At 32.5% G+C, this 16,136-nt stretch overlaps 1 protein-coding gene across 1 annotated transcript in view; it reads right to left on the bottom strand.

Annotated features, from left to right (window-relative positions):
• The window catches only part of LOC111046664 (protein slit), a 451,676-nt gene that overhangs the window by 57,632 nt on the left and 377,908 nt on the right, over nucleotides 1–16,136 (bottom strand). The window contains exon 8 of the mRNA XM_039427372.1: nucleotides 8,423–8,564. Within this exon, the coding sequence (XP_039283306.1) occupies nucleotides 8,423–8,564 (142 nt within the window). The remainder of the gene's footprint in view (nucleotides 1–8,422; nucleotides 8,565–16,136) is intronic.

Below are 16,136 nucleotides of genomic sequence, written 5' to 3'. Positions count from 1 at the left end.
AGATATTAATAATCATTCTGATGGCAATGAGATTTGTGTAGGCTTCCAGATAACTATTTTTATTGTGGTTCGCAATTGAGAGGGAAGTTAAATTTTGTCTATACGAAAAACGAGAAATCTTCGCAACTTTCAAATTCCAATTTAGCACAAAGTGGAAGAATATTATCGTAATTGAAAATACTGCGAGAAGAAATAAATATACTGATTGTTCGTGAATATATCAAAATGCTATCTTATAGCTAGATGTACTATTTGGCTGTTCCTAAAACCATAAATAACATCATTCTCCAGCAAGGTCACTCAAGTAGAGACTGGTCATGTAAACATAGGACAACTCCATTCCAACCGGATCAAATACATAATACTTTTCCGCGCAATGAATTAGATCTGCTGGATGTGGTGTGTACTGCATGAGAGGCCACGCACGCATGCGAGTGACAAGAGAAGTGGACAGTTTATGATAACTGGCGAGAGAAAGAGAGCACTCGAAGAGAGAGAGAGAGAATGATAGAGAGGGAGTGAGTGGATTGTAGGAATATGACGGGGGAGAGAGTAAGATAAAATGAGTAATGCAAGCGGAGGGAGAAACACCCTCCGTAAAAAGAGTTATGAACCACGCTGTATAAGCCGACCACACAAGGAGATTACAGTGATTCGCAACGCTTATAATGTATTGTTATTATATGAGTGGAAGGCAAATAGACTTGTACTGGCCTCTGCAATAACTTTTTAGCTCTTTAAATAAAAAGCCTCCTCAAACTAACACTAACGCAAAGTCTCTAAATGATTTACAGTATTGCACTGTATCTCTCCAGACATTTATCGTAGGATGAGACACTACAAAGAGTTATTCACTTTGATTTATATTACATGTAATTTCCAGAACAAGCACAATCAACGGATAGAATTTCTCAACTAGTGAAGGATTGCAACAGAGTCCAATAATATTTATATCCAGTTCTAATGCAGTCGTACTTATAAGTGCATCTATCGTGTAGTGCACGTATACTAAATTGGGAAAAGTACATTCATCAAGCTAGTCAAATCAATATTTCGCTGGCCAGATTCTATTTACAATTTGATGAAATTGTTGGCAAATCGCCTGGGAAAATGGTGAAAGAGTGAAAGTAGGAGCCTTGGCGGAATAAACAGCATCGTCTGGAGAAATTGATTCAAGTTGACCTGTTCGAATTAGAGAAAGAAATCGATTACAGTACTTGGATAAAAAAAATATCAATTATTCAACTCCACAAAATGAAAACTCGAATACACTAAGTGCCGTTTGCACAAAAGTCGGTTAAATTTTAATCGTGATTAGCTCCACGAGAACCAATCAGAGAAGCCGTCTTATCAAAGTAACCTTCTCAGATTGGTTCTCGTGAAATTAATCACGGTTATAATTTAACCGGCTTTTGTGCAACCGGGCCTAAGACTTCATTAACCTATTTATTAATGGAGACAACAGGTGGAAGGGAACAACTACAAGATTCAACCTATTTCGGATTATGTGTAACCTTATCTAAATTTGGGATAGGAATAGCACAAGGTTACATTATTTTTTCTCTCCCTATCATTTTGATGATAAACTTATTGTATGAATCAATAAAGAATAAATCCATTTTGCCCTCCCTCACACAATACAATAGTTTTTAACATAATAAAATTTTTAATAAAAAGAATATGGAAAATATGAATAAATTAGAAATATACAACTAATTATGAAATAGGATGAAAAATAGAAGAAATATACAGTTACATATAAAATAGTAAAAATGTAGTGACTGAGTATGCATTATTTTGTAAGCAACAGTAATGTTAAATTTGATATTATAGTTTTGACAGAGACGTGGGTTCATAGTTCTTCTGCTTTCAACTTCAATATTGATGGCTATTCCGTTGTCAATCAAAACAATAGATTCACGAAATGTGATGGCCTATGTGTTTTCGTAAATAACGATATTAAATTCAATAGAATTGATATCACAATAGACTTTACAAACACAATCTGTCTGGATTTTGAATTTGATAGCAAAATGTACAAATTGTTGGCTCTTTATCGATCTCCGTCCTTAGCTGTTAATAGTTTTCTTATCAGTTTGGATTCATATCTGCAGTCTTTACGGCCAGACAGTTCCGTCATCTTGATAGGAGACATAAATATAAATATTCTCGACAATGATAATTTAAGTAATGAATATCTAGGTGTCATGCAACTGAATGGATTCAAGTCATTTATAAATAAATCCACTCGAGCTCAAAACTATAGCAGCAGCTGCATTGATCACATATTTTTCAAAACAAGATCCGTTAAAGAGAGTGATACATTTGCAACTATTATAAAATCTACTATCACTGACCACTACTGTACCTCATTCCATATAAATTGCCTTTCTAATTCTATCCAAATCCACCTGTTAAAAATACCGTTATGAAAATAAACTACGAGACATTGAAGAATGACTTAGTGGGAGAAAATTGGAATTGTTTAAATATGATACACTCTGAGGGCATTGATAAATTGGTAGATGTTTTTATTGACAAATTAACCTATTACATAGTTAGACACACTGATATCATACACATATCACATAAGAAAAGGCCATTAAAAAAATGGATTACACAGAGTATGGTGAGTGCAATGCGCAAAAGAGATAGAATGGCCCAAAAACTGAAAAAGCAGCCTTTCAATACAGTTCTGAAAAATCATTATAAGAATTACAGAAACACCTTAAATAACATTGTTAGAAATGCAAAAATTGAATATTTTAATAATAAGTTTGAATTGAACAAAGGTAACACAAAAAGACATGGGAAAATATTAGAGAAATTTTAGAAATAGAAAAAAACTCAAAGATAGAACCAAAAATAGATGCTGAAATATTTAATGATTATTTTGTAAATGTTGGGAAAAATATGCAGAAGCACTAGATAACAATAGAAATACATCTCCCCTACGATCATCATCCATACCTCCTGTAAATAGTCTCTATCTACATCCAACAAATGCTGTTGAAATTTCACTCACGATAAATTCCCTAAAAATGATGCTTCACCTGGAGAGGATAAATTCACTGGTCGCTGCCTGAAACAGATCTCCCCTTATATTGCTGGCCCACTTGAAATAATAATAAATAGATGCTTCAGTGAGGGTTACTTTCCAAAACGTTTTAAAATAGCCAAAATGATATTAATCCATAAAATAGGCGATAAGACCAATCCAGCAAATTATAGACCAATTAGCCTACTTAGCAATTTTGCTAAAATAATAGAAAGACTGATTAAAAAGAGATTGGTTGACTTCCTAAATAAAAATAATTTAATTGCAAAAAATCAGTATGGTTTCCAGTCTGGTAAATCAACCAAAGATGCTGTTATGGTATTGATTGATTCAGTTAACAGGAATTTCAATAAGAACATTAAAACACTGGCTGTTTTCCTAGACTTGGCCAAAGCTTTTGATACCATACCTCATTCGACATTGATAGATAAGCTCAATGGATGTGGTATCCGTGGAGTGGCAAAAAGTTGATTACCAGCTATCTGCAGGATAGATCACAAACTATGACCTTTAACAATAAAACTGATACAAGAATTCTAACAAGTTTTGGTCTTCCTCAAGGAACGGTCTTATCGCCAATATTATTCTTGATTTATTTGAATGATCTTCTCAAATTAAATATCCCGAATTCCACCAAGATATCTTTTGCTGATGATACAGTATTGTTATTTACTGGATCATCATGGAGAGAGGCATATGAAAACGCAAATGAAGGATTAAGCATTGCTAAGCGATGGTTTGATGAGCAAACTCTCACATTAAATTCAAATAAGACAAAATTTATTGCTTTTACTCCAACAAAAACTGGTGAACCACCTATTGAATTAGATATAAAATTCACAACCATGACTCTCATATCGTCTCTAGACCCAATAATTGTATCTGTGGAACAATCGAAAAAGTCAATTTTCTAAAATATCTTGGAATAATAGTTGACAGTCACTTGAAATGGAACTTTCATGTACAACACATAATATCTCAATTAAAATACCTAATATACATTTTCTATAAATTAATACTCTAAAGGATATCAAAATCATAAGAACCATATATCATGCATACGCTCACTCCTTGTTCCAATATGGAATAGAATTATGGGGGGTACCTTTGACACACACTTTAATAGAATATTTACCCTGCAAAAGCATTTAATTAGAGCCGCTCTAAAACGGCCTAGACTGTATCCAAGCAGGAATTTGTTTGTTGAATTTGGGGTTCCAACGCTACGACAGGTCTTTGTAGGGAAAATCATTACACATGCCAATAGAAATAAGCAGCATCTTACTTTGAATACACATTTACACAACCTTCGTCCGTCTGTACTCAATCCTTATACTCGAAACTTTACAAGATTAACTATAAATAAACATCAATTCACATACTTCATGGAATACTTTGCTAATATAGTCCCATATCACTTTATAAACAATAGAATAACAAAAAACTAAGTAGTGAAATAGAAGAGTGGGTAAAATCTAGAGTTTATTTTAAGATAAGTGTATGAAATGATATTTTGTAATAACTATAAGATCATAGTGTATAATACGTCTGTTATAGTACGTTTTTCTTGATTCTCTACTATGGATATTATAGTATATATCCACTTTTAGTCTTGATTAATGTTAGGCTATAATATTTGTAATTTTCAATCGCACTCACTGCTGGCGAACAAGTTCCACTTATGCCGGTAGTGCCTTTTATATAAATTCACTTATTTATAATATTACTTATAGTATCTATCATATTTTTAATGTAAGTACTGATTGTAAAATGTTATGGCAAATAAATTTCAATTTCAATTTCAATTTCAAAATTTCAATTTCAATTTCAATTTCAATTTCAGGTGTGGAAGTGGATAACAACTGGATAAGAATCCTTGAAGATATTGATATGGTGCGATGAAATTATTTATAAGCCTTGAATAAGAATAAAATAAAATGTGTTGTTCAAAAGGAAATTCTAATTATAACAAAATGGAATCTCTATAAAAATGAATAACTAGTAATTATTAATTACATAATCAATAAGTAGATGATTCCTAGATTGACATGGATTAGAAAGCATATTGTATAAATAAATAAATGAATATCTTTCAAATTCGAAAATATGTTGTGTTCTATGATTTTCATACTCTCGAGATATTAATAATCATTCTGATGGCAATGAGATTTGTGTAGGCTTCCAGATAACTATTTTTATTGTGGTTCGCAATTGAGAGGGAAGTTAAATTTGTCTATACGAAAAACGAGAAATCTTCGCAACTTTCAAATTCAAATTTAGCACAAAGTGGAAGAATATTATCGTAATTGAAAATACTGCGAGAAGAAATAAATATACTGATTGTTCGTGAATATATCAAAATGCTATCTTATAGCTAGATGTACTATTTGGCTCTTCCTAAAACCATAAATAACATCATTCTCCAGCAAGGTCACTCAAGTAGAGACTGGTCATGTAAACATAGGACAACTCCATTCCAACTGGATCTAATACATAATACTTTTCCGCGCAATGAATTAGATCTGCTGGATGTGGTGTGTACTGCATGAGAGGCCACGCACGCATGCGAGTGACAAGAGAAGTGGACAGTTTATGATAACTGGCGAGAGAAAGAGAGCACTCGAAGAGAGAGAGAGAGAATAATAGAGAGGGAGTGAGTGGATTGTAGGAATTGACGGGGGAGAGAGTAAGATAAAATGAGTAATGCAAGCGGAGGGAGAAACACCCTCCGTAAAAAGAGTTATGAACCACGCTGTATAAGCCGACCACACAAGGAGATTACAGTGATTCGCAACGCTTATAATGTATTGTTATTATATGAGTGGAAGGCAAATAGACTTGTACTGGCCTCTGCAATAACTTTTTAGCTCTTTAAATAAAAAGCCTCCTCAAACTAACACTAACGCAAAGTCTCTCAATGATTTACAGTATTGCACTGTATCTCTCCAGACATTTATCGTAGGATGAGACACTACAAAGAGTTATTCACTTTGATTTATATTACATGTAATTTCCAGAACAAGCACAATCAACGGATAGAATTTCTCAACTAGTGAAGGATTGCAACAGAGTCCAATAATATTTATATCCAAGTTCTAATGCGGTCGTACTTATAAGTGCATCTATCTTGTAGTGCACGTATACTAAATTGGGAAAAGTACATTCATCAAGCTAGTCAAATCAATATTTCGCTGGCCAGATTCTATTTACAATTTGATGAAATTGTTGGCAAATCGCCTGGGAAAATGGTGAAAGAGTGAAAGTAGGAGCCTTGGCGGAATAAACAGCATCGTCTGGAGAAATTGATTCAAGTTGACCTGTTCGAATTAGAGAAAGAAATCGATTACAGTACTTAGATAAAACAAAAAATATCAATTATTCAACTCCACAAAATGAAAACTCGAATACACTAAGTGCCGTTTGCACAAAAGTCGGTTAAATTTTAATCGTGATTAGCAAGATGAGAACCAATCAGAGAATCCGTCTTATCAAAGTAACCTTCTCAGATTGGTTCTCGTGAAATTAATCACGGTTATAATTTAACCGGCTTTTGTGCAACCGGGCCTAAGACTTCATTAACCTATTTATTAATGGACACAACAGGTGGAAGGGAACAACTACAAGATTCAACCTATTTCGGATTATGTGTAACCTTATCTAAATTTGGGATAGGAATAGCACAAGGTTACATTATTTTTTCTCTCCCTATCATTTTTAAGATAAACTTATTGTATGAATCAATAAAGAATAAATCCATTTTGCCCCCCTCACACAATACAATAGTTTTTAACATAATAAAATTTTTAATAAAAAGAATATGGAAAATATGAATAAATTAGAAATATACAACTAATTATGAAATAGGATGAAAAATAGAAGAAATATACAGTTACATATAAAATAGTAAAAATGTAGTGACTGAGTATGCATTATTTTGTGAGAGAGTGACACGGTAATTTCTTTAAATTTGATTTATTCATGTGGTTACTGAGTGATTTGGTCATGTCCCACAGTTAAATAAACAGGAAGGACCGGCCGCTTTTCAAGATTTTGGTGAAGACAGAAATTCAATCCAATAAGCGATTCAGCGCTTGGTAGAATCTGGTCTCACACTTGTTAAATCATCGCTTGACCAAAACATTCTTACGCTGAATGTCAATAAGAGTGTATATATGTTATTCTCACCAGCAGTGAGCTCTCTCCCCAGAGATATTCTGAAAACTGGTATCAGAATACAATCTTCAATCTGTCTTGAACGGGAAAGATTGCGGACTGGTGATGGAGATTGTGATTGTCACTCATTAAAAGACGTGAAAGAAACTAGATATCTAGGAGTCTTTGTAGACTCTCATCTTAAATGGAATGCACATATAAATAACATGTGTGAGAAAATAAAACACATAATTCACAAATTCCATAGATTGAATGAGCTCAATGACCCAACTATAACAAAGATGGCTTATTTAGCATATGCCCAGTCCATATTGCAATATGGTATTAGGGTATGGGGTGGAGCATTGGAAATCTATTTTAATAAAATCTCCGTAATTCAAAGATATTATTTTGAAAGCTGCACTTGGAAGACCAAGACGATATCCCAGCCATAGCCTTTTTGCAGAGTTCCCAGTTTTTACAGTGAGACAACTTTACGTGAAAAACTATATTCTAGCCGTTCATAAGTATAAAAATCTATTTGAAACTAACATTCCGTCGTATAATTTCCGTTCATTATCTCATCACCGCATTCCTAGAACAAATTTAACACTATGCCGCAGACAGTTCATATACATGAGTAATAAATTGATAAAAATTTTGTCAGACCAATTAATTTCAGATAGATTTATTAAATCAGCCATTAAAAATATAGAGAGATGGATCAGAAGTAACAATGATTTTCGCATCATATACAGTTAGAATCTACTTTATTAAAAAAACTTTTTTCATTGATATTATTTCCACTAAGTTACATTTTTTCAGATATTATATTACTACAATTATTATTTTTTAAATTATTTGTTATTATCAGTACCATTTAAATAAAATGTTTAATCATCTTTTATGTTTATTTTGAATTAAATGCCATCTTTTGGTACTCGATGCTAGCACACAAACTTAGGTTTTGCTGGCAACGCCAATTAAATTTTAAGTTTAAATTTTATCTTCATTCTGTATAAGTATGAAGTATTTGTTTTATTTATTATTGTTATCTTTATAATTGGCACATAAATGATTTTGATTTGATATGAATACGTCCCATTAGAAACAGTTTGTTTGTTCTCACTCATTCAAAACTTTTATCAAATACACACTATGTAGATTACATGAAGTGGAATCTATGAATGAACATCAAGTAAGCATACTTACAATTCGGTAGTTGTTTCGGGGAGGTGGTCAGGCACCCTGGTGAGTGCCTTCTCACGACAGTCGACGATGCCATCAGCACAGCGGCACGGGTGCGGGCACTGCGGCTCGGCGCGGCACTCTCCGCTTGGCCTCTCTGCCAATCCTGCAACAATCCACAAATCGGTCAAATTGGTCGACAAACAATCGTTCAGAATAGTTGAAGAACGAATGTTCAAAGTACTTGAAGATATTGAGAATAGTTGAATAACTATTGTTTCTAAAAGTTGGAGATCGATTGTTAAAGGCAGTTAAAAATGTTCAGAATAGTTGAAGAACTTTTGTTTATAATAGTTGGAGAACGATTGTTCAAGGTAATTGAAGAAAACTGATTAAAAAATCTGGTGTGGCGCACTCACACAACTTTCCTTGCTCATTGAACTGTAAGCCTCATTCTTAGACGAGAATAATTTAGGGGAATAACATAATGACGATTGGCGGCAGAATATTTGACACTACGATCAGACTACTGTATAATATGTGTATATATATAATTGTTTTCAGAGTACTTTTTCCTTCGTGTAAATTGTGAAATTCGATGAAATTTTTAAAAGTCGTCAAAACAGCTGTTCTACAGATGAAATATCTCGACTATGATTGTGTTCTTTTTATGAACTGCTTTACCTACCTACCTCATGCACGAGAAGGAGGTTACAAAGTCCATTTCTCAAGGATGGGGTGGACCCCCCATCAGTTTCCCAGAAAGGAGACTCATGCCAGTTAATAGAGCTGATAAATAACTATACAGGATATGAATTTGAAAAAAATCGGTCAAGCTATTTTTGAGAAAATCGTGAAAAACATGGTTTTTTAGTAATTATCCGCCATTTTTCTCAAGAATATTACGGAGCTCCTGCGATTTTCGCAGGAAATGATAGGGCTTATGAATAATAATATTTATGGTATAAATTTGAAGAAAATCGTTAGAGCCGTTTTCGAGAAAACCGTGAAAAACATGGCTTTTCCGCCATTTTTCTCAATAATATTACGGAGCTCATGGAATTTTCCCAGAAATGAGACTCATGTCAGTTGATAGGGCTTATAAATAGCTATCCATGGTATGAATTTGAAGAAAATCGTTAGAGCCGTTTTCGAGAAAACAGTGAAAAACATGGTTTTTTAGTAATTATCCGCCATTTTTCCGCCATCTTGAATTGAATTTTACTGAATTTCTTTTATTGTCGGATCCTCATGGTATAAGTTCCTTAAGTTTTAAAATTTCAAGTCAATCGGTTAATTAGGAATGGAGTTATCGTGTTCACAGACATTCACACATACACACACACAGACCAACACCCAAAAATAATGTTTTTGGACTCAGGGGACCTTGAAACGTATAGAAAACCTGAAATTAGGGTACCTTAATTTTTTTTGTAAAGCAATACTTTCCTTACCTATGGTAATAGGGCAAGAAAAGTAGAAAGTTGAAGAACGAATGTTCAAAAATGTTGAATAACCATAACTTGACTAACAAATCGCACAATTGATGAGTGAATACTCATTATTTGTTTGATTGAATTAGTTGGACAACTATAGTTTAAAATAATTATTGCACAAAACTTGAGAAACGTGCATTTGAATAATTAATGAGTAAAATAATTGTTGCATAGTTCATGAGTACAATTTTGATTGTGTGATTTATGCTTGACTTATTTTCTTTAAATAGTTGTAAAACTAAATACTAACGCATTGTTAGAATATTTATCGCCCAAGAACTCGAGAAACAGACATTTTGTGCAGTTGATCAAAAATATTTATTATTTGTTCGTATTTTGGAATGATTCCTCATACTTGCTATAAGTGAATGAATAAACTGTAAGTGGAATGATTGAATTAGGGTAAAATTTTGCATAATTAATGACGAAATATATTCATTATGATATTTGTTAGTATTTTAAAACAATTCATAGTAACTCGTTATAATTCAATACATAAATAATGGAATAGTGGAAAAATAATATAGGGAATTGAATTAAAAGACGAATATCAATGATATTTTTAAGATTCTCATTTGATATTTGAAATAATATTCCATTGAGATAGCACGATTCTTTAGGTGGTGAAAACTTGTATAATGTATAATATTTCTCTAAAATCCTTTGGAAATATTTACTTGAAGCATGAAAATTCTTGTTACTACAAATCTTCAAATTTGTTATTGTGGCGATTGGATGGAAATACATGAGCAATTAAATGTTTATAAATTAAATCTCTATATCAAACGTAAAATTATTGTTCAGATCCTGAATGCCATAATAAGACTCAATGAAGTTACCCGTAACATGAGTGCATTGCTTATAGTTTCTCTTTAATCTTGAATATTGTTGTTTTTAAATTGTGAATAAATGAGGTGAAACGTATATTTAATACAAGGGCTAAATTGAAAAAAAAGAATCCGTACAAACACAGCATCTCATTACTTTTTCAAAAACTACAAAGTCATCAAACTATAAACAGGAGTGTGCTTTGTTGGAACACAGTAGGCTGCATGTTAAACACAGGGAACACATCGTCTGCCAATCAAACAATCATACAAGCGCAATGGCATGCCCGCGGCGTTTGTCTTAATTAAAACCAAACATTGCAGTCTTCGTCCCCTACAACATTGAACTAATCAATTGAATAACATAATAGTTGACAGTGGTAGTATCTACGTCACACTTCACCCAACAATAATTTATTGGGTGGAAAGCGATAATTTTGGGCTTGCATAGTATCATTTCGGTAATTGCCTAGCTTGTAACTGAAGCTCAAGGACAAATTATTAGAATGGGCTTCAATTCAAATTGGAATAAGGAATTATCTTGTGCAAAAATCATATTTGAGGTGGAATTGAAGTCTATTGATATACTAGTAATAGAGTATAGTAATATAGTCTAATAATAGATGCTCTCTAGAAACCAGAATTATTGAAGTATATAGCGCGGAGCCGAGAGAAAACTAGTACTTTTGAAAAATATGTACCTACTTCTGAATCGCAAGGATTTATGGATTACTAGCAGGTAACCCGTGCTTCGCAAGGGTCTATTTTAAAACTTGACGTAATGAAATCTAGAAGAATCAAAATAGGCATATAAGAATCCTCGGTTGATTAAGAATTTATATGCAGCATTTCAAGTAAATCAGTAGGCCTATGACCACCTTTCAATTAGAAAAATAAGTTGGATTCAAAATGGCGGTTCCAAAATGACAGAAAAAATTTGGGTGCGACCGAAAACCTGTTTTCATCATTCGAAAAGGATCCTCAATCATACTTATCTTCTAATTTCCCTTTTAAGAGAAATGTTTTGCTGCTTCCATACAAGAGAAATGTTCTGCTGCTTCCATACAAGCTGGAAGCATGACAAATAATTTATTGAAAACTTGACAAACTGAAAACTTTATGTAATCAAATCTTGAAGAATTTAAAATAGGTTTATAACCATCCTCGGTTAAGCAAGAATCTATATATGCAAAATTTCAAGTTAATCAGTCCAGTAGTTCAGACGTGATGATGCGTCAAACATAATTTTCCTATACTTGACACCTGTATACGTGTATAATCAAGTTCTTTCCTTTATTATAGTATAAAAGATGATAGATGAATGGATGATCATTGTTATTTTACTAAAAGATAGAATAAGTTGGATAGTTTCCCTTTCAGAGGGAGTTTTGACAACACACAAAACTAATTTTTCATTTGAAGATATAACGAAAAGGTACATATGACCTAATTTTTTTGCTCAGCTTGCCAAAATACCCCTCATTCCAATATTTAAATTTTCGACTGACTGTACAGTGAATCAGTCATTCTATCAGGGCTCGAATAATTTTGAAATTTCAATCCAATAAAAATGGAAGAGAATTATTTCTTTAGGTAAATATCAACACCTTTATTCAAAGACATATTAACTGCATGCGTTTTCATATTGCCGATAGAGCATTGATGAAACTGTGGACGTTTATTTAGCACTTTGTCTCAAAAATCTGTTCTAGCTGAAAAATTAATAATGCATGCCACGTGTAGGCCTGAACATTGCATCAGGAAAACGAAGTTTCAAAACTATGGGCCAGTTGCACGTAGGGTTGCCACCTTTTTTTAAGAAAATTAAAGTACTTTGGTAATCACAGGCCTAAAAAATATAGTACATTAGGTTTAAATAAAGTACATGTCATTTTTACCTGTATATTCAAAAAGGCAGCAAAGTTCTTTGTGGCATTCTTATATACTCACAAGAATACACATTATTGACATGAATATCACTGATTACTATTAGAATCCATTATAATTATTCTATTAATAATGACTAATGATAGAATAATTCGATTTATCCAAATAAGAACATGATAGCTAGGAAAGTTATTAACTACATACTGATGACGAAAATAATCATAAATCCTTAAAAAGATAAATTGATTTCATTTGTTACAAAGAATAATTGTTTAATCTGAAAAAACATATAATTTATTTTATTTAATCCAAAAAGTTTTAGAGTTGATCTTCTTAATTCAAAATGTAAGTTATATGACTTGAAAAAATGCATGATATTGTTACTTTTCATCAATTTAATCAACTCTAGGCTATTGCAAAATAATTTGAGGAACACAAGATTGAGAAATTCAATGCAAAAAAATTGCACCCCTCTGGCTAAAAAAATATGTACTTCTCAAATTGCAATTTTAAATGATTTATTAAAAATATAAAGCACTCTTTATTTATATGAGATATTTTAAATATTTTAAAAGAAAGACCGGTTTCAGCTTATTTTAGCCATTTTCGAGTTCAAATGAAAAATGAATAAATAAATAAAAAAGTACTGACTAATTTATGTACATATAAGACTAGTCTCCATATTATGTTCTACTTCTAGGTTTTCATAATTTTATAAAAAATGGAATTATATAAATCGAATTGAATGATATTTATTAGCTTATTACCTTCAAATTTTTCTGTAGTGTAGATATGAAATCTTCTTTTAAATTAATTTAATTTACTGCTTTTGCTTCCAACGTTTAAAATCTTCATATTAGCATTTATATCAATATATTTATGGTTTTCTTCTATCAAGTGCTCCACAAGGCTGATTATTCAGTAGTATTTTTTATTACTTTCCTTGCCCTATTACCATAGGTAAGGGAAGAATTGCTTTCCAAAAAAATTTAAGGTACCCTAATTTCATGTTTTTTATACGTTTCAAGGTCCCCTGAGTCCAAAAACATGATTTTTGGGTGTTGGTCTGTGTATGTGTATGTGTATGTATGTGTGTGTGTGTGTGTGTGTGTGTGTGTGTGTGGTGTGTGTGTGTGTGTGTGTGTGTGTGGTGTGTGTGTGTGTGTGTGTGTGTGTGTGTGTGTGTGTGTGTGTGTGTGTGTGTGTGTGAACACGATAACTCCATCCCTAATTAACCGATTGACTTGAAATTTTAAACTTGAGGTCCTTATACCATGAGGATCCGACAATAAGAGAAATTCAATAAAATTCAATTCAAGATGGCGGATAATAACTAAAAAACCATGTTTTTCACGGTTTTCTCGAAAACGGCTCTAACGATTTTCTTCAAATTCATACCATGGATAGCTATTCATAAGCCCTATCAACTGACATGAGTTTCATTTCTTAGAAAATTTCAGGAGCTCCGTAATATTCTTGAGAAAAATGGCGGATAATGACTAAAAATCCATGTTTTTCACGGTTTTACCGAAAACGGCTCTAACGATTTTCTTCAAATTCATACCATGGATAGATATTCATAGGCACTATCAACTGGCATGAGTCTAATTTATGGGAAAATTCCATGAGCTCCGTAATATTCTTGAGAAAAATGGCTGATATAACTAAAAAGCCATGTTTTTCACGGTTTTCTCGAAAACGGCTCTAACGATTTTCTTCAAATTTATACTTTGGAAAAAATGGCTATTCATAAGCCCTATCATATGACATGAGTTTTTTTCTGGGAAAATCGCAGGAGCTCCGTAATATTCTTGAGAAAAATGGCGGATAATTACTAAAAAACCATGTTTTTCACGATTTTCTCAAAAATAACTTGACCGATTTTTTTCAAATTCATACCCTGTATAGTTATTTATCAGCTCTATCAACTGGCATGAGTCTCCTCTCTGGGAAACCAATGGGGGGTCCACCCCTTCCTTGGGAAATGGACTTAGTAACCTCCTTCTCGTGCATGAAAAAGAACACATAGTCGAGATATTTCATGTGTAGAACAGCTGTTTTGACGACTTTAAAAAAATGACGACTAAAAAAATCATTGAATTTCACAATTCACACAAAGAAAAAGTACTCTGAAAACAATTATATATACACATATACAGAAGTCTGATCGTAGTTTCAAATATGAGCAAGGAAAGTTGTGTGAGTGTACCACACCAGATTTTTCTGATTTTAGATCTTGAATGTGCTCCTAGAAAAAGTAAATGAAGGGTGCTTTATGTTTTTAATAACTTTCATAAGTAGCCCATGCAAATAAAGTAATTTCAAATGGATATTCAAAATACAATAAATGAATATAATGGAATACAAAATGAGTTTAATAATTAATTTTTAATTCAATAAAAAATCAATTGGTTATTCTTGAAAATTTATTTCTTATTGCTTTTGGCCATCATCAATGAATAATTGTTACTGGTAAACAGTTGCAAAGCATCTTTGCAATCAAAATTCAAATTGAAATAAATCATTAGGTAGTTCATCATTTGTTATGAGATTCAAAGATGCTCTGCTCCTCTCATCTCTCCACTTATTATTCATCACCGAAAAAACCCTTTCTACAATAATGTTGAAATGGCAGAGATAAAGAGTAGATGAAACCACTTTATACAAATTCTTGAACTCATCAGCATCACATGCACTGAAAAATGTAGCCAATATTTAGTTTAAATCTGACAGTCTCCGCCATTCTACTAACCTAAAATGTTTTTATTTCCTCGTACTTTATTTTATAAAAAATACTTTATACTTTATTGAGCAAAATCAAGTATTTTTGCGTACTTACTTTATCTTGCTTACAAAGTATAAAGTACAAGACCTCCAAATAAAGTACAATACTTTATTACGGTATATAGTACGGCAACTATATAGTAGTGGCAACCCCATAGTGAGATCCACGTTATAATGACAGTGGATTAAGATGGGAGAACAGTGTTGCCGATTCTCTGCCTTGAATAATTATATTTCTACTTTGTTAAAAACAGATTTGGCATCGTTGCGGAGCTAGAAAAGGATAGTACCACCTGCTTTGTCGAATGATAGACAAGGATAGAAAAACCAAAGTTGATCAAATACTGTCATTATAACATGGACCTCACTATAGCTGCATGTAGGCCTACGTCTGTATATATGGACATTTTAACGCTGATTAACAAATCAGCGTTAGTTTTACGGATTCATTTCTGTTCCACAAAGGTCGGTTAGTTTTTAATTCCGATAATGTTTTCTGATTAACTTACCAAGATTTTAACGGTTTCACAATTCGGCAACACTGTAATATAACCGACAGTGGAGTTATTATTTTGAACAATTGACACAAAAGTGAGGTTATGTTATTGAATTTGTGACTATTCATTACACATGCGCCAAAAAATGTTCTGTCTGTCGCCAGTGTCGTGCTATCTGCAGACTAAATACTCTTTTCTATTTTAAAATTCATTCATATATTTACATGTTAGCTCATACTTTGAATTC

This window comes from Nilaparvata lugens, chromosome 4 (assembly GCF_014356525.2).
Source record: "Nilaparvata lugens isolate BPH chromosome 4, ASM1435652v1, whole genome shotgun sequence".
NCBI lineage: Eukaryota > Metazoa > Arthropoda > Insecta > Hemiptera > Delphacidae > Nilaparvata > Nilaparvata lugens.
This window is presented reverse-complemented; position numbering and strand designations above follow the sequence as displayed.